Source organism: Parasteatoda tepidariorum, chromosome 11, assembly GCF_982258835.1.
Source record: "Parasteatoda tepidariorum strain Cologne lab strain chromosome 11, Ptep-v5.0, whole genome shotgun sequence".
NCBI lineage: Eukaryota > Metazoa > Arthropoda > Arachnida > Araneae > Theridiidae > Parasteatoda > Parasteatoda tepidariorum.
In genome coordinates this window covers 37491744-37510593 of record NC_141765.1, presented here as the reverse complement: position 1 = coordinate 37510593, position 18850 = coordinate 37491744, and the positions used below count along the sequence as shown (strand labels likewise).

General features: G+C 33.5%; 1 protein-coding gene and 17 non-coding genes across 21 annotated transcripts in view; all 18 read right to left on the bottom strand.

The window, feature by feature from the left end:
* Positions 1–18850, bottom strand: part of LOC107438559 (excitatory amino acid transporter) — a 145180-nt gene that overhangs the window by 91705 nt on the left and 34625 nt on the right. For all 4 annotated transcript variants that reach the window (XM_087154749.1, XM_087154747.1, XM_087154746.1 and 1 more), the window contains exon 3: positions 18210–18408. In XM_087154749.1, the coding sequence (XP_087010875.1) occupies positions 18210–18408 (199 nt within the window). The remainder of the gene's footprint in view (positions 1–18209; positions 18409–18850) is intronic.
* TRNAP-CGG (transfer RNA proline (anticodon CGG)) lies at positions 447–518 on the bottom strand. Its single transcript has one exon. It is a non-coding gene; the product is annotated as a tRNA-Pro (tRNA).
* Positions 1091–1162, bottom strand: TRNAP-AGG (transfer RNA proline (anticodon AGG)). The gene has a single exon. It is a non-coding gene; the product is annotated as a tRNA-Pro (tRNA).
* Positions 1957–2028, bottom strand: TRNAP-AGG (transfer RNA proline (anticodon AGG)). Its single transcript has one exon. It is a non-coding gene; the product is annotated as a tRNA-Pro (tRNA).
* Positions 2601–2672, bottom strand: TRNAP-CGG (transfer RNA proline (anticodon CGG)). The gene has a single exon. It is a non-coding gene; the product is annotated as a tRNA-Pro (tRNA).
* TRNAP-AGG (transfer RNA proline (anticodon AGG)) lies at positions 3245–3316 on the bottom strand. Its single transcript has one exon. It is a non-coding gene; the product is annotated as a tRNA-Pro (tRNA).
* TRNAP-CGG (transfer RNA proline (anticodon CGG)) lies at positions 3561–3632 on the bottom strand. Its single transcript has one exon. It is a non-coding gene; the product is annotated as a tRNA-Pro (tRNA).
* On the bottom strand, positions 4533–4604 carry TRNAP-AGG (transfer RNA proline (anticodon AGG)). Its single transcript has one exon. It is a non-coding gene; the product is annotated as a tRNA-Pro (tRNA).
* On the bottom strand, positions 4849–4920 carry TRNAP-UGG (transfer RNA proline (anticodon UGG)). Its single transcript has one exon. It is a non-coding gene; the product is annotated as a tRNA-Pro (tRNA).
* On the bottom strand, positions 5501–5572 carry TRNAP-CGG (transfer RNA proline (anticodon CGG)). The gene has a single exon. It is a non-coding gene; the product is annotated as a tRNA-Pro (tRNA).
* Positions 6473–6544, bottom strand: TRNAP-AGG (transfer RNA proline (anticodon AGG)). Its single transcript has one exon. It is a non-coding gene; the product is annotated as a tRNA-Pro (tRNA).
* On the bottom strand, positions 6789–6860 carry TRNAP-UGG (transfer RNA proline (anticodon UGG)). The gene has a single exon. It is a non-coding gene; the product is annotated as a tRNA-Pro (tRNA).
* Positions 7769–7840, bottom strand: TRNAP-CGG (transfer RNA proline (anticodon CGG)). The gene has a single exon. It is a non-coding gene; the product is annotated as a tRNA-Pro (tRNA).
* Positions 8418–8489, bottom strand: TRNAP-CGG (transfer RNA proline (anticodon CGG)). The gene has a single exon. It is a non-coding gene; the product is annotated as a tRNA-Pro (tRNA).
* Positions 10070–10141, bottom strand: TRNAP-CGG (transfer RNA proline (anticodon CGG)). The gene has a single exon. It is a non-coding gene; the product is annotated as a tRNA-Pro (tRNA).
* TRNAP-CGG (transfer RNA proline (anticodon CGG)) lies at positions 10714–10785 on the bottom strand. The gene has a single exon. It is a non-coding gene; the product is annotated as a tRNA-Pro (tRNA).
* Positions 14514–14585, bottom strand: TRNAP-AGG (transfer RNA proline (anticodon AGG)). The gene has a single exon. It is a non-coding gene; the product is annotated as a tRNA-Pro (tRNA).
* On the bottom strand, positions 14765–14836 carry TRNAP-UGG (transfer RNA proline (anticodon UGG)). Its single transcript has one exon. It is a non-coding gene; the product is annotated as a tRNA-Pro (tRNA).

The following is an 18850-nucleotide window of genomic DNA, read 5'->3' as shown; positions in this document are numbered from 1 at the left end:
TAATTTCTACTTATTAGACGCGATACCGTGAAATAATGTATACATTTTCTCTACTTTTTTCTTGCAAATTTTATAACGCCTGCTAGATCGTATCGGATTCAAAATGGTATAACCTTCGGACTCGGCCGGGATTTGATCCCGGGACTTCTCGCACCCAAAGGGAGAATCATACCCCTAGACCAACGAGCCGCACATTATTTTTTCTTATTCAAATCCTGAATTACTAAAATAAAAATCTTCATTTGAGATCGAGCTATATTTTGGCAAAAATTCTTGTCTTATTTCTCTAAATTTTACCCACTTTTTTTTGATAATATATAGGAATGACTTTTTCACGGATAATTTCTCAATCCATAAAACAATTGCTTTGAAAAATCTCATTCGGTTCATTCATATTTGGTAAATCTTTCTCATCTTCCAAATGAAGGTACAAAAGTAATCCCGCAGGGCTCGGCCGGGATTTGAAACCGGGTCCTCTCGCACCCGAAGCGAGAATCATACCCCTAGACCACCGAGCCACATCCACGCAAGGGCTGCATATTTTTAATTTGTCAGTAGTATGACAGATATTATCCTCCATCGTAGGTTTTTATGAACTATTTTGAAATGTCAAAAAAATAATAACTCAATTTTATTTCTCGAAAATAATTTCTACTTATTAGACGCGATACCGTGAAATAATGTATACATTTTCTGTATTTTTTTCTAGCAAATTTTATAACGCATGCTAGATCGTATCGGATTCAAAATGGTATAACCTTCGGACTCGACCGGGATTTGATCCCGGGACATCTCGCACCCAAAGGGAGAATCATACCCCTAGACCAACGAGCCGCACATTATTTTTTCTTATTCAAATCCTGAATTACTAAAATAAAAATCGTCATTTGAGTTCTAGCTATATTTTGAAAAAAATTCTTGTCTTATTTCTCTAAATTTCATCCCCTTTGTTAGATAATATATAGGAATGACTTTTTCACGGATAATTTCTCATTCCATAAAGCAATTGCTTTAAAAAATCTCATTCTGTTCAATCATATTTCTTAAATCATTCTCATTTTGCAAACGAAGGAACAAAAGAAATCCCGCAGGGCTCGGCCGGGATTTGAACCCGGGACCTCTCGCACCCTAAGCGAGAATCATACCCCTAGACCACCGAGCCACATCCACGCAAGGGCTGCATATTTTTAATTTGTCAGTATTATGAAAGATGTTATCCTCCTTCGTACGTTTTTATGCACTATTTTCAAATGTCAAAAAAATAATAACTCAACTTTATTTCTTGAAAATAACTTCCATTTTTTTGACGCGACCGGGATTTGAACCCGGGACAACTCGCACCCGAACCGAGAATCATAAACCTAAACAGCCGAGCCACATCCTCGCTAGGGCTGTATATTTTTAATTTGTCAGTAGTATGACAGATATTATCCTGCATCGTAGGTTTTTATGCACTATTTTGAAATGTCAAAAAAATAATAACTCAATTTTATTTCTTGAAAATAATTTCCACTTTTTAGACGCATTACAGTGAAATAATGTAAACATTTTCTCTATTTATTTCATGCAAATTTTATAACGCGAGCTAGATCGTATCGGATTCAAAATGGTATAACCTTCGGGCACGACCGGGATTTGAACCCGGGACCTCTCGCACCTAAATCGAGAATCATACCCCTAGACCACCGAGCCGCACATTATTTTTTCTTATTCAAATCTTCAAATCCTGAATTACTAAAATAAAAATTGTCATTTGAGTTCGAGCTATACTTTGCCAAAAATTCTTGTCTTATTTCTCTAAATTTTACCTACTTTTTTAGAAAATATATAGGAATGACTTTTTCACGGATAATTTCTCAATCCATAAAACAATTGCTTTAAAAAATCTCATTTGGCTCATTCATATTTGGTAAATCTTTCTCATTTTCCAAACAAAGGTACAAAAGTAATCCCGCTGGGCTCGGCCTGGATTTGAACCCGGGACCTCTCGCACCCTAAGCGAGAATCATACCCCTAGACCACCGAGCCACATCCACGCAAGGGCTGCATATTTTTAATTTGTCAGTAGTATGACAGATATTATCCTCCATCGTAGGTTTTTATGCACTATTTTGAAATGTCAAAAAAATAATAACTCAATTTTATTTCTCGAAAATAATTTCTACTTATTCGACGCGATACCGTGAAATAATGTATACATTTTCTCTATTTTTTTCTTGCAAATTTTATAACGCGTGCTAGCTCGTTTCAGATTCAAAATAGTATAACTTTCGGGCTCGACCGGGATTTTAAACCGGAATCTCTCGCACCCGAAGCGAGAATCGTACCCCTAGACCACCGAGCCTCACATTATATTTTCTTATTCAAATTTTGAATTACTGTAATAAAAATCTTCATTTGAAATCGAGCTATATTTTGGCAAAAATTCTTGTCTTATTTCTCTAAATTTTACCCACTTTTTTTGATAATATGTAGGAATGACTTTTTCACGGATAATTTCTCAATCCATAAAACAATTGCTTTGAAAAATCTCATTCGATTCATTCATATTTGGTAAATCTTTCTCATCTTCCAAATGAAGGTACAAAAGTAATCCCGCAGGGCTCGGCCGGGATTTGAACCCGGGACCTCTCGCACCCGAAGCGAGAATCATACCCCTAGACCACCGAGCCACATCCACGCAACGGCTGCATATTTTTAATTTGTCAGTAGTATGACAGATATTATCCTCCATCGTAGGTTTTTATGCACTATTTTGAAATGTCAAAAAAATAATAACTCAATTTTATTTCTCGAAAATAATTTCTACTTATTAGACGCGATACCGTGAAATAATGTATACATTTTCTCTACTTTTTTCTTGCAAATTTTATAACGCCTGCTAGATCGTATCGGATTCAAAATGGTATAACCTTCGTACTCGACCGGGATTTGATCCCGGGACTTCTCGCACCCAAAGCGAGAATCATACCCCTAGACCAACGAGCCGCACATTATTTTTTCTTATTCAAATCCTGAATTACTAAAATAAAAATCGTCATTTGAGTTCTAGCTATATTTTGAAAAAAATTCTTGTCTTATTTCTCTAAATTTCACCCCCTTTGTTAGATAATATATAGGAATGACTTTTTCACGGATAATTTCTCATTCCATAAAGCAATTGCTTTAAAAAATCTCATTCAGTTCAATCATATTTCTTAAATCATTCTCATTTTGCAAACGAAGGAACAAAAGAAATCCCGCAGGGCTCGGCCGGGATTTGAACCCGGGACCTCTCGCACCCTAAGCGAGAATCATACCCCTAGACCACCGAGCCACATTCACGCAAGGGCTGCATATTTTTAATTTGTCAGTATTATGAAAGATGTTATCCTCCATCGTACGTTTTTTTGCTCTCTTTTCAAAAGTCAAAAATATAATAACTCAATTTTATTTCTTGAAAATAATTTCCACTTATTAGACGCGATACCGTGAATTAATGTAAACATTTTCTCTATTTTTTTCTTGCAAATTTTATAACGCGTGCCAGCTCGTTTCGGATTCGAAATAGTATAACTTTCGGGCTCGACCGGGATTTGAAACCGGGACCTCTCGCACCCGAAGCGAGAATCATACCCCTAGACCACCGAGCCGCACATTGCTTTTTCTTGTTCAAACCCTGAATTACTATAATAAATATCGTCATTTGAGTTCGAGCTATACTTTGGCAAAAATTCTTGTCTTATTTCTCTAAATTTTACCCACTTTTTTTGATAATATATAGGAATGACTTTTTCACGGATAATTTCTCAATCCATAAAACAATTGCTTTGAAAAATCTCATTCGGTTCATTCATATTTGTTAAATCTTTCTCATTTTCCAAATGAAGGTTCAAAAGTAATCCCGCTGGGCTCGGCCGGGATTTGAACCCGGGACCTCTCGTAACCTAAGCGAGAATCATACCCTTAGACCACCGAGCCACATCCACGCAAGGGCTGCATATTTTTAATTTGTCAGTAGTATGACAGATATTATCCTCCATCGTAGGTTTTTATGCACTATTTTGAAATGTCAAAAAAATAATAACTCAATTTTATTTCTCGAAAATAATTTCTACTTATTAGAAGCGATACCGTGAAATAATGTATACATTTTCTCTACTTTTTTCTTGCAAATTTTATAACGCATGCTAGATCGTATCGGATTCAAAATGTTATAACCTTCGGACTCGACCGGGATTTTATCCCGGGACTTCTCGCACCCAAAGCGAGAATCATACCCCTAGACCAACGAGCCGCACATTATTTTTTCTTATTCAAATCCAGCATTACTAAAATAAAAATCGTCATTTGAGTTCTAGCTATATTTTGAAAAAAATTCTTGTCTTATTTCTCTAAATTTCACCCCCTTTGTTAGATAATATATAGGAATGACTTTTTCACGGATAATTTCTCATTCCATAAAGCAATTGCTTTAAAAAATCTCATTCAGTTCAATCATATTTCTTAAATCTTTCTCATTTTGCAAACGAAGGAACAAAAGAAATCCCGCAGGGCTCGGCCGGGATTTGACCCCGGGACCTCTCGCACCCTAAGCGAGAATCATACCCCTAGACCACCGAGCCACATCCACGCAAGGGCTGCATATTTTTAATTTGTCAGTATTATGAAAGATATTATCCTCCATCGTACGTTTTTTTGCTCTCTTTTCAAAAGTCAAAAAAATAATAACTCGATTTTATTTCTTGAAAATAATTTCCACTTTTTAGACGCATTACCGTGAAATAATGTAAACATTTTCTCTATTTATTTCATGCAAATTTTATAACGCGAGCTAGATCGTATCGGATTCAAAATGGTATAACCTTCGGGCTCGACCGGGATTTGAACCCGGGACCTCTCGCACCCAAAGCGAGAATCATACCCCTAGACCACCGAGCCGCACATTATTTTTTCTTATTCAAATCTTCAAATCCTGAATTACTAAAATAAAAATTGTCATTTGAGTTCGAGCTATACTTTGCCAAAAATTCTTGTCTTATTTCTCTAAATTTTACCTACTTTTTTTGAAAATATATAGGAATGACTTTTTCACGGATAATTTCTCAATCCATAAAACAATTGCTTTAAAAAATCTCATTTGGTTCATTCATATTTGGTAAATCTTTCTCATTTTCCAAACAAAAGTACAAAAGTAATCCCGCTGGGCTCGGCCGGGATTTGAACCCGGGACCTCTCGTAACCTAAGCGAGAATCATACCCTTAGACCACCGAGCCACATCCACGCAAGGGCTGCATATTTTTAATTTGTCAGTAGTATGACAGATATTATCCTCCATCGTAGGTTTTTATGCACTATTTTGAAATGTCAAAAAAATAATAACTCAATTTTATTTCTTGAAAATAATTTCCACTTATTAGACGCGATACCGTGAATTAATGTAAACATTTTCTCTATTTTTTTCTTGCAAATTTTATAACGCGTGCCAGCTCGTTTCGGATTCGAAATAGTATAACTTTCGGGCTCGACCGGGATTTGAAACCGGGACCTCTCGCACCCGAAGCGAGAATCATACCCCTAGACCACCGAGCCGCACATTGCTTTTTCTTGTTCAAACCCTGAATTACTATAATAAATATCGTCATTTGAGTTCGAGCTATACTTTGGCAAAAATTCTTGTCTTATTTCTCTAAATTTTACCCACTTTTTTTGATAATATATAGGAATGACTTTTTCACGGATAATTTCTCAATCCATAAGACAATTGCTTTGAAAAATCTCATTCGGTTCATTCATATTTGTTAAATCTTTCTCATTTTCCAAATGAAGGTTCAAAAGTAATCCCGCTGGGCTCGGCCGGGATTTGAACCCGGGACCTCTCGTAACCTAAGCGAGAATCATACCCTTAGACCACCGAGCCACATCCACGCAAGGGCTGCATATTTTTAATTTGTCAGTAGTATGACAGATATTATCCTCCATCGTAGGTTTTTATGCACTATTTTGAAATGTCAAAAAAATAATAACTCAATTTTATTTCTCGAAAATAATTTCTACTTATTAGACGCGATACCGTGAAATAATGTATACATTTTCTCTACTTTTTTCTTGCAAATTTTATAACGCATGCTAGATCGTATCGGATTCAAAATGTTATAACCTTCGGACTCGACCGGGATTTTATCCCGGGACTTCTCGCACCCAAAGCGAGAATCATACCCCTAGACCAACGAGCCGCACATTATTTTTTCTTATTCAAATCCAGCATTACTAAAATAAAAATCGTCATTTGAGTTCTAGCTATATTTTGAAAAAAATTCTTGTCTTATTTCTCTAAATTTCACCCCCTTTGTTAGATAATATATAGGAATGACTTTTTCACGGATAATTTCTCATTCCATAAAGCAATTGCTTTAAAAAATCTCATTCAGTTCAATCATATTTCTTAAATCTTTCTCATTTTGCAAACGAAGGAACAAAAGAAATCCCGCAGGGCTCGGCCGGGATTTGACCCCGGGACCTCTCGCACCCTAAGCGAGAATCATACCCCTAGACCACCGAGCCACATCCACGCAAGGGCTGCATATTTTTAATTTGTCAGTATTATGAAAGATATTATCCTCCATCGTACGTTTTTTTGCTCTCTTTTCAAAAGTCAAAAAAATAATAACTCGATTTTATTTCTTGAAAATAATTTCCACTTTTTAGACGCATTACCGTGAAATAATGTAAACATTTTCTCTATTTATTTCATGCAAATTTTATAACGCGAGCTAGATCGTATCGGATTCAAAATGGTATAACCTTCGGGCTCGACCGGGATTTGAACCCGGGACCTCTCGCACCCAAAGCGAGAATCATACCCCTAGACCACCGAGCCGCACATTATTTTTTCTTATTCAAATCTTCAAATCCTGAATTACTAAAATAAAAATTGTCATTTGAGTTCGAGCTATACTTTGCCAAAAATTCTTGTCTTATTCCTCTAAATTTCACCCCCTTTTTTAGATAATATATAGGAATGACGTTTTCACGGATAATTTCTCATTCCATAAAGCAATTGATTTAAAAAATCTCATTCAGTTCAATCATATTTCTTAAATCTTTCTCATTTTGCAAACGAAGGAACAAAAGTAATCCGCAGGGCTCGGCCGGGATTTGAACCCGGGACAACTCGCACCCGAACCGAGAATCATAAACCTAAACCACCGAGCCACATCCTCGCTAGGGCTGTATATTTTTAATTTGTCAGTATTATGAAAGATATTATCCTCCATCGTACGTTTTTTTGCTCTCTTTTCAAAAGTCAAAAAAATAATAACTCAATTTTATTTCTTGAAAATAATTTCCACTTATTAGACGCGATACCGTGAATTAATGTAAACATTTTCTCTACTTTTTTTCTTGCGAATTTTATAACGCGTGCCAGCTCGTTTCGGATACGAAATAGTATAACTTTCGGGTTCGACCGGGATTTGAAACCGGGACCTCTCGCACCCGAAGCGAGAATCATACCCCTAGACCACCGAGCCGCACATTACTTTTTCTTGTTCAAATCCTGAATTACTATAATAAATATCGTCATTTTAGTTCGAGCTATACTTTGGCAAAAATTCTTGTCTTATTTCTCTAAATTTTACCCACTTTTTTTGATAATATATAGGAATGACTTTTTCACGGATAATTTCTCAATCCATAAAACAATTGCTTTGAAAAATCTCATTCGGTTCATTCATATTCGGTAAATCTTTCTCATCTTCCAAATGAAGGTACAAAAGTAGTCCCGCAGGGCTCGGCCGGGATTTGAACCCGGGACCTCTCGCACCCGAAGCGAGAATCATACCCCTAGACCACCGAGCCACATCCACGCAAGGGCTGCATATTTTTAATTTGTCAGTATTATGAAAGATATTATCCTCCATCGTACGTTTTTATGCACTATTTTCAAATGTCAGAAAAATAATAACTCAATTTTATTTCTTGAAAATAATTTCCACTTTTTAGACGCGATACCGTGAAATAATGTATACATTTTCTCTATTTTTTTTTTTTTTTGCAAATTTTATAACGCTTGCTAGATCGTCTCAGATTCAAAATGGTATAACCTTTACACGCGACCGGGATTTCAACCCGGGACCACTCGCTCCCAAAGCAAGAATCATACCCCTAAACCACCGAGCCGCACGTTATTTTTTCTTTTTCAAATCCTGAATTACTAAAATAGAAATCGTCATTTGAGTTCGAGCTATACTTTGCCAAAAGTTCATGTCTTATTTCTCTAAATTTCACCCCTTTTTTTAGATAATTCATAGGAATGACTTTTTCACGGATAATTTCTCATTCCATAAAACAATTGCTTTAAAAAATCTCATTTGGTTCAATCATATTTCTTAAATCTTTCTCATTTTGCAAACGAAGGAAGAAAAGTAATCCCGCTGGGCTCGGCCGGGATTTGAACCCGGGACCTCTCGCATCCGAAGCGAGAATCATACCCCTAGACCACCGAGCCACATCCACGCAAGGGCTGTATATTCTTAATTTGTCAGTATTATGAAAGATATTGTCCTCCATCGTACGTTTTTATGCTCTCTTTTCAAAAGTCAAAATAGTAATAAATCAATTTTATTTCTTGAAAATAATTTCCACTTATTAGACGCGATACCGTGAATTAGTGTGAACATTTTCTCTATTTTTTTCTTGCAAATTTTATAACGCGTGCTAGATCGTATTTGATTCAAAATAGTATAACTTTAGGGCTCGACCGGGATTTGAACCCGGGACCTCTCGCACCCAAAGCGAGAATCATACCCCTAGACCAGAGGTCGCCAAAGTGGTCTATATAGACCCCCAGGGGTCTATTAAACAAAATCGGGGGTCGATCTGAGACAGGGGGGCGAATGGGGGTCGATCCGAATCGGAAGGGTCGATCGTGGGTCGAAGAAGTTCTCAATACGCAAATCACACATACCTAATGAAGTATGTAAAATTTGTGATTTTTTTTTTTCATAATTGACTCAATATCAGTTTCTTTATAAAACATAAATTAATAAACGTATATTTATTGGGGTGAAACAAGTATTTACGTCCCACCGCTCAGTGGCACGAACTCAGCGCAGTTTATAAGTCATATGCATATGTGCGCTTGTCCAAATGTCACGTGTGACGAGCATTGACGTTACAAATGCAAATATCATACGCAGTTTCAGCTATCTTTGCAAACTGTGTTGAATATTTGCAGTGTCATTATTAAAACTTTTATAGTTTTGGATAATTAGTTATTGTTTCGATAAAACCATTCGTTTAGTTTAGATAAAACCATTCGTTTAGTTTCAATTATCAATGCACAAAAAAGAAGGTAAGCATTAATAATATGGATTAGTACAGCCCGCGACAAAACTATAGCACACTTTGTATTTTTTTACGAAAATTATTAAATTGACCAATTTTGACGAAAATTAAAATTGACCAATTTTAAACCCAATATAGCGAACCTTGCAAAAAAACACCAGGCACCCATCTCATTGATCAAGAAGCAGTAAATCTTTAGTTACTTTACTTATTATATCTACTTATGCACAGTTACTTATTATTTAATAATAAGGTATTTAAATTTCAATATTAATATATTTTTCATAAAACTATTTTTACACTATGTACTATTACTTTAATAAATGTTTAAAATCATAAAATAAATGTACAAACACAGTATCTAATAGAGTTTTATTTTAATTAACAGAAAATTACTTTTGTGGGGGTCGATGTAGATTTCGAAAAATTATATAGGGGTCGATGATCAAAAAAGTTTGGCGATCCCTTCCCTAGACCAACGATCCGCACATTATTTTTTCTTTTTCGAATCCGAAATTACTAAAATAAAAATCGTCATTTGAGTTCGAGCTATACTTTGCCAAAAATTCTTGTCTTATTTCTCTAAATTTAACCCACTTTTTTAGATAATATATAGGAATGACTTTTTCACGGATAAATTCTCATTCCATAAAACAATTGCTTTAAAAAATCTCATTTGGTTCAATCATATTTCTTAAATCTTTCTCATTTTACAAACGAAGGAACAAAAGTAATCCCGCAGGGCTCGGCCGGGATTTGAACCCGGGACCTCTCGCACCCGAAGCGAGAATCATACCCCTAGACCACCGAGCCACATCCACGCAAAGGCAGCATATTTTTAATCTGTCAGTATTAAGAAAGATATTATCCTCCATGGTACGTTTTTATGCGCTCTTTTCAAAAGTCAAAAAAATAATAACTCAATTTTATTTCTAGAAAATAATTTCCACTTTTTAGACGCGATACCATGAATTAATGTAAACATTTTCTCTATTTTTTTCTTGCAAATTTTATAACGCGTGCTACATCGTATTTGATTCAAAATAGTATAACTTTCGGGCTCGAAAGGGATTTGAACCCGGGACCTCTCGCACCCAAAGCGAGAATCATACCCCTAGACCACCGAGCCGCACATTACTTTTTCTTATTCAAATCCTGAATTACTATAATAAATATCGTCATTTGAGGTCGAGCTATACTTTGGCAAAAATTCTTGTCTTATTTCTCTAAATTTTACCCACTTTTTTTGATAATATATAGGAATGACTTTTTCACGGATAATTTCTCTATCCATAGAACAATTGCTTTGAAAAATCTCATTCGGTTCATTCATATTTGGTAAATCTTTCTCATCTTCCAAATGAAGGTACAAAAGTAATCCCGCAGGGCTCGGCCGGGATTTAAACCCGGGACCTCTCGCACCCGAAGCGAGAATCATACCCCTAGACCACCGAGCCACATCCACGCAAGGGCTGCATATTTTTAATTTGTCAGTATTATGAAAGATATTCTCCTCCATCGAACGTTTTTATGGGCAATTTTAAAATGTCAAAAAAATAATATCTCAATTTTATTTCTTGAAAATAATTTCCACTCATTACTCGCGATACCGTGAAATAATGTATATATTTTCTCTATTTTTTTATGCAAATTTTATAACGCGTGCTTGATCGTATCGGATTCAAAATGGTATAACCTTCCGGCTCGACGGGGATTTGAACCCGGGACCTCTCTCACCCTACGCGAGAATCATACCCCTGGACCGTATAGCCTCGCGTTATTTTTTCTTATTCAAATCCTGCAATACTAAAATAAAAATAGTCATTTGAGTTCGAGCTACTCTTTGCCATAAATTCTCGTCTTATTTTTCTAAATTTTGCCCAATTTTTTAGATAATATATAGGAATGACTTTTTCACGGATAATTTTTCATTTCATAAAACAATTGCGTTTAAAAATCTCATTCCATTAATTCATATTTAGTAAATCTTTTTCATTTTCCAAACGAAGGGTGGATATAAATGCTATCGGAGGTTGTAAATCTCATCACTGGTTGTAAATCTCATCACTGGTTTTAAAAAGTACTAACTCACTGAACCTTTTTAACTCTTCCACAGAACCACAGGGTTTTGTGAAACACCACAGGGCATGGGCGGATCGTGAATTTGTGGGGCCCTGGGCTGAAACTACTTTGGGGCCCTAATAGCCATTTTGTCAAAAAACTGTTTTCTTTAGTAATGTAGATAAGTGTATAGAAAAAATAGGACAATAAAATAATTTTATTTATTTATTTTTATTTGTCTATACAAACAGCAACTGTACAACATTATTGCAAAAGAAATTGACAGGTTATGTGTAGTTATGCTATATAAATTATAAAGCAACCTTTCTGCATATATATGCTACAAATTTCTTTATTTGCTCATCACGCTGTAAGTCCTGTGTTAAATCACAATTTATGGAAAGTACTGTTAAATGATTTAGTCGATGGTTAGACATTGTTGTCCTATATTTGTTTTCTATATATGACATCCTGGTGAAAGAGCGCTCAGCTTCACAGCTAGTGATTGGAAAAGTTTAAGAAATCCTTAAGATAGTGTAGCAATTTGGGAAAACATCAACAATCTTCTTTTCATATATTAGTATAAAAATTTCACTGCAAGAGGTGTAAGACTCTGGCTTAGACTGAAGTAAATAAGATTTTAACTGAATGCCCTCATTCACTAAATGCTGGTCTACGTCATCTGGATAACAATCAACAATATTACGTACTCTTTCCAGATCTATGTTTTCCATATTTTTGTCTTGCAAATCCATTAAAAATTTGAATTTCTTGCTATACATCTCATAGACTTGGCTCCTTTTGTTAATCCGTAATCAGCTTATCCAATGCAACGTTTAGCGTGTCTCTTTTTAATTTTTCTGCGCCGTATACTGAGGACTTATCTGAAAATTTTGGAGTAATGCGTCTCTTGTTTATGTCATTGCAGTCTATTCCCACACTAGTACTTAATTTTTTAGCTTTCTCTTCATAATCCTTTAGCTTCTGATCTGACTGGTGCCTTATGTTGTTCATGAAGTCTTTTAATGATACAATTAACTTATTGCCTTCACGTGTCAACCACACTAACATTGATTTCTTATGTTCATTAGAATTTTCTAAACAAGTTTCTATGTGTTTCCAATCAGAAAATCCGGTTGTGTATTGAGAAGGGATTTTAGAAAAAAGTTTGCAAGTCAAACAAAAAACAGTACCAACCCTGGTTGAATAACATAACCGAAATCTTTCCAGTGATTGACCATTTTTCATTTTCTTAATGAAATACCTATTTTAAAATGTTCTGTTTTGTTCTTTGTATTTCTTTATTGAAGCTGAATATATATTTTTCCGATCTTTATTTTAAAAGTAAGTCATTTCATGTGAGAGTATGCCATTAATAAAATCATTATTTAGCAATTCTGGCCACAACCCCTCGTCAACATATTTCTCAAATTTAATATTCTCTAAATTTCTTTCCGCCTCGGTATTACCGTCCTCTTGCTGAACACCAATATAGTTTTCAGTGGAATCAGAGGGTTTCTGGTAGTCAAGACAGTTATTAGTAAACTAAACAAGTTTGTCACTTTGACGACGAGAACAGAAGTGCGGAAAAAAATCAAAATTACATCGGGCGTTAAGCGGCGCTGCGGAAGTCCCCCTTAATAGACGCGAAAAAATACACTGACCAAAAACAAGCGACGGGTAATCCCCCGTTCCGTTCGATAGACGCGCACATGCATGGGTTGATTGATCTCAGGGTTGCCAACCTTATAATATTTTTTTTTTTAATATTAGATATTTTTTTAATTCAAAATATCACCTATTGTTTTCAGTGGGAACTGGGGCCCTTTGTTTCCACGGGGCCCTGGGCTGCAGCCCATAAAGGCCTTAAGTAGATCCGCCTCTGCCACAGGGGAATCGTTACCCTCCCTAAAAAACTGAGCCGCTGCTTCACAAAGGTAGCATATTTTTAATCTGTTAGTGGTATAAATGATATTATCCACTGCAGTTTTTTTTTTCCTTCTTTTTTTACGCTTTATTTTACACTGTCGATAAACTATGACTCAATTTACTTTTTTGAAAATAATTTACTTTATCAACCACGATACTATGAAATAACAACAAATTTCTTTTTAATTTTATCTCGCAAGTTTTGTAATGCATGCTAGAATGTATCGTATTTGCAGAATTACAATCTTAGGGCTCGACTGGGATTTAAACCCAGGAGCTCTTGCACCCAAAGCGAAACTCATACCCATAGACCACCAAGCCATAGAACAATTTTTTTTATTCAAATACTGAATTATTAAAATTAAACTCAGAAGTTGATGTCAACAGGGACCACGGAACCGGGGATGGGGTGCAAAGGGAGCTTTAGCATGCTCACATTTTATGAATTAAGAGATACGGTCCCTTCTAAAATTACAATTTTTCACAAAACATTTGTGTAACCAAATTTACAATTAAAAAAGAAAATAAATAATCTTATTGTTTCTAAATTTAAAAAAATTAATAAATAGTTTCTAAATTTAAAAAAATTAATAAATAAACGTCTCTATTTCGAGTGAGCTTTAACATTTCCTTGGTGAAAACTGCTACTAACCACCCCCTACCCCCCCCCCCCCCCCCGTAGAGGAAATATAGGTTCCTACTACGGACCGATGGGAAGATTCTTGGTTTTAAATTTAACAGTGAACAGAATATTAAATTTAAGAAGAAAAAAAAAGAGTGAAACAGAATAGAAAAAAATACCGTTAGATGAGAGAGGAATAATTTACAGGAAACAATCTTTTAATTTTAAAAACAATTCGAATTATGAAGTTAAAATTGCAAATTTGAATTCGTGATTGCTATTTTGTAAAGTTCAGATAATTCGAAACCGGATAATACTAATATCTATCTATCTATCTATATAAATATCTATATATATATAAATATATATATATATAGATAGATAGATAGTTACCTTGAGATACTTCGACGGTCACTGGATTGCCCAACGTTATAGATTAAATAAAGATTTAGACTTTTTCACGGGTTATGTCACATTGCATAAACTAAAAATAATACCATTAAGAGCATTCATATTAAGACAGAACTGCTAAATTACCTGTAAATTTAACGATTATACAAAATAATATACGTAGGGCTCGGCCGGGATTTGAACCCGGGACCTCTCGCACCCTAAGCGAGAATCATACCCCTAGACCACCGAGCCACAAGTTAAATGCGGCAAAACTTTTTAATATGTTAGAATTATATTAATGCTATTATTCACTGTTGAATCCTTGATGCTCTATTTTACTACGTCAATAAAATATGACTCAAGTTCCTTTTATCCATTTTCTTCCGTTCAAATCTTGTAATGAATGCTAGACTTGCAAAATTGAAAACTTAGGGCTCGACCGGGATTTGAACCCGGGACCTCTCGCACCCAAAGCGAGAATCATACCCCTAGACCACCGAGCCTTAATTAAAATTTAAAAATATTGCATTAATATCAGTTAACAGTTATGAGTGTGATTTATTTGCGTATTTGTTGTTCAAAATGTGCTAGCTATCAGCTATTATTAAGATTGGAATTCTAATTGTAGTGCTATTTATTCAAAATTTGCTATTTATTAAAAAACTTTGTCTACAACATTTATTTATGGCTTGGGTGATTTCATTTGCCAGCTATTATTTGCTTAAGTGTTGCTGAATTTAATAAAGTATTGCAGCCTAACTTATTTTTAATTTCAAAAAATGTATTAGTTATTTCTAATTTTTCAAAAATAATAATTATTTCACATTGAATTTTTTATTATCTTTGTTTTCTTATGTTTCTTACAATTTATAATTTTCTTTTAATTTGCATATGGGAAACGGAATAATGAAAGTTTAGGATTTAAATTAAATTTATTTTACTTTAAGAGCCATATTTTTCTCCTCATAATAGAAATTTCTTGACAAACTGCCTTGTTTCTGCTTTGATCTCACTATTTATCTTTTAAAACACTGTTTAGTTCTTTTTATGAATTTGTGGAAATAGTTTTCTTTATGTTTGAAAAAAAAAATCAAATCTAATTTCATATAAATGGTTTTAATTTTCTTCTAGGAAAGGAATTTGATGTTGATAGTGCTGCTATCTTTCGTCTTCTTTATCAACTAATTCAACTTGTAAAATATATTTCCTTCGTCTTAATTCCAATAATAAGCTCTCATTTTAAAGCCGAGAAATTTAATGAAATTGTCGAAAGATATTCCCTTTTTTTTTAATTTATATGTATTTTAATATTTTTTTTTTACAAATAAATGTTTAACGTGCAATCCTCTTTGTTTATTTTTTGCCAGCAAGGCATCAGTGGTGTGCAGAGAGAGGGTTGAAGGGAATTCACGAAAAAAAAAACTATGGAAAAAAAGAACCCGGAAAAAGAACAGCGGAAAGAAAGCCCCTGTTAAAAAAGCACGTCATTAACTATTATAAAAATAATTCTACGAACACGCGCGACCAGGTAATTATCAAATTTATTTTAAGATTAAGACGATATAAAGATGTTGAGAAATTTTAAGATGCTTAAAAATGTTGACTATACGTATTCGTATTAATAATTATAAAATATATATTGAAGAAATTGATAAATATATTATTCCAAATATATACATGCTCAGTGGCGTACGCAGAATTTTTTCAAGGGGGGTGTTCATAATTTTCTGAAACTACTAAAAGAAATTCGAGTCTGTAATAAAGCACTATTATTTCCCTAATTTAGACAGCTAGACAATTTTGACTTTTTATTTAGACAACATTGCTTAGTTAAATTTTGATTTGATTTTTTAAGTTTAAGAACATAATGCAATATCTTCTGAAAACAGTCCAACGTCATATGGGTAGGAAGTAACACTTTGAGGGTCACTTTCACATTCATCAGATTTTGTTATGCTAGAAACGTTTTCTTCAACGGAAGTATCACATTTCTGTACAACAGAAAAACTTACATTGGTACTAGATGCTGTCACCTCACTAATTTCAGGTCATGATTTTTTCTCGAAATAATTAAAAATTGTTAAATTCTTGCGTTTTGACATCCTAAAGATCCAAGAACAGCAAATATATATACACACACACATATATATATATAAATATATATATATATATATATATATATATATATATATATATATATATATATATATATATATATATATATATATATATATATATATATATATATATATATATATATATATATATATATATATATATTGGCACGGAAATATCCGCTTTGCTACGATCTCAAAGTTTCGAGCTGGAATGAATAACTTCAACGAGCACAGTATATTTTATAATTAAGCAATCAAAGATTAGCAATCAGTTATTAGTGAAAAAAATACGAATGAAATTTTACGCTACGCACTTAAGTCAAGTTCCTCATAAGTAAACCACATTCAAGTATTAATCGCCCCATTTAAATATTTCTTCATTGTTTTATTTTGATTAAAAATTATGCATTTTTAATATTATTTTTAAAACTTAAGAATTTATCAGTTTAGCTTAAAAACTAGTTCCTAATTACTTTTTTAAAAAGGTACTTCATCCTTCATTCCTTCACTACAAAGTGCTTCGCAAACGCAGCGATAGTGGAAATGATTTAAATCGAATTTTGGATAATTCAAACTTTTTTACCTTTCTTTTTGAATTCGAATTACTTCGAGTACACTGCATATTGCAATGAAAAATATATTTGATTCTTTTACTTTGAATCTTCTAAATAACTTCCTAAAAACACTATCTAATATGCTTGAAATTAGAGTTTAGTTGTATTTGGTGTATTCCTGATTATGCTTTATTGCATATCACTTTGAAAAACATTCGAATTACGAATATATCGTTAGAATTACTTCGAGTACACTGTATATTGCAATGAAAAATATATTTGATTCTTTTACTTTGAATCTTCTAAGTAACTTTCGACTATCTAATATGCTTGAAATTAGAGTTTAGTTGTACTTAGTGTATTCCTGATTATGCTTTATTGCATACCACTTTGAAATACCTTCGAATTACGAATATATCGTTAGAATTACTTCGAGTACACTGTATATTGCAATGAAAAATAGATTTATATTCTTTCACTTTGAATCTTCTAAATAACTTGCTAAAAACACAATCTAATATGCCTGAAATTAGAGTTTAGTTATACGAAGTGTATTCCAGATTATGCTTTATTGCATACCACTTCGAAATACCTTCGAATTACGAATATATCATTAAAATTACTTCGAGTACACTGTATATTGCAATGAAAAATATATTTGATTCTTTTACTTTGAATCTTCTAAGTAACTTTCGACTATCTAATATGCTTGAAATTAGAGTTTAGTTGTACTTAGTGTATTCCTGATTATGCTTTATTGCATACCACTTTGAAATACCTTCGAATTACGAATATACCGTCAGAATTACTTCGAGTACACTGTCTATTGCAATGAAAAACAGATTTAATTCTTTTACTTTGAATCTTCGAAATACAATCTATAATATGCTTAAAATTAGAATTCAGTTGTACTCACTGCGTTTTTGATTATGCTCTATTGTATACCACTTTTGAAACTTAAAATAATTTTGCGCTGCGTCATCTGCCATTTTAACGTCAGTTTTTACGATAAATGAAGTGTAACCGACAGAAATCAGGTCGAGTGATTTTGGTGACCAGGCCAGATAGGGACTGTTTCTTATTGTTTATCAGTGATAATGAGCTACATATAAAATAATAAATGTATAAAATCAAACTCAATATTTTAGATTTTATTAACTCGACTAATATTATTATTTTTGTTGTATAAAATAAATAATTCATACCTGATATCATGGATGATACTATAAGTGGAAGAATCAGCATTTTCAACATTCTCATAAGAAGTTCTCCAGGGAAAGCAACAACTGTTACTGTTTCGGTAGTATATGAAAAAAATCTGGCAACGAATCCTAATGCAATACCAACTATGACGGCAAAAACAGTTAACACCAAAAGCAAATTTTTCTTCATCCATTTAGAAACCTTAAGAAGAATTGTTTTTAAATTAATGAAGAGTGCCTGGTAGAAATTAAAACATTAACACGATAATTGAGTAAAATATTCTATTCTGACAAATTTAATTCGATCAATTTTTTAGAAGTGTAGATATGCATCAATTGGTCGCACAAATTTTATTAAATTATAACATTACGTGAGAAGTTGGTATAAAAAAAACTATCGTATGCATAATCGATACATCTATATATAATATACGTTCATCCAATCGGTCGAATAGCTCCTGAGAAATCGAATTTTAAAGAAGCCGTATTTTTAAAATTCAATTTCTCAGGAACTATTCGACCGATTTCGTTAAAATTTCTTAGTTTGCCGTTTAAAACTACATTCGTTAAAATAATGCAAAAAATTTTATACCATGCAATTCAAAATTTTTTCGACTCTTATTAAACAAAATAATAAAAAGTAA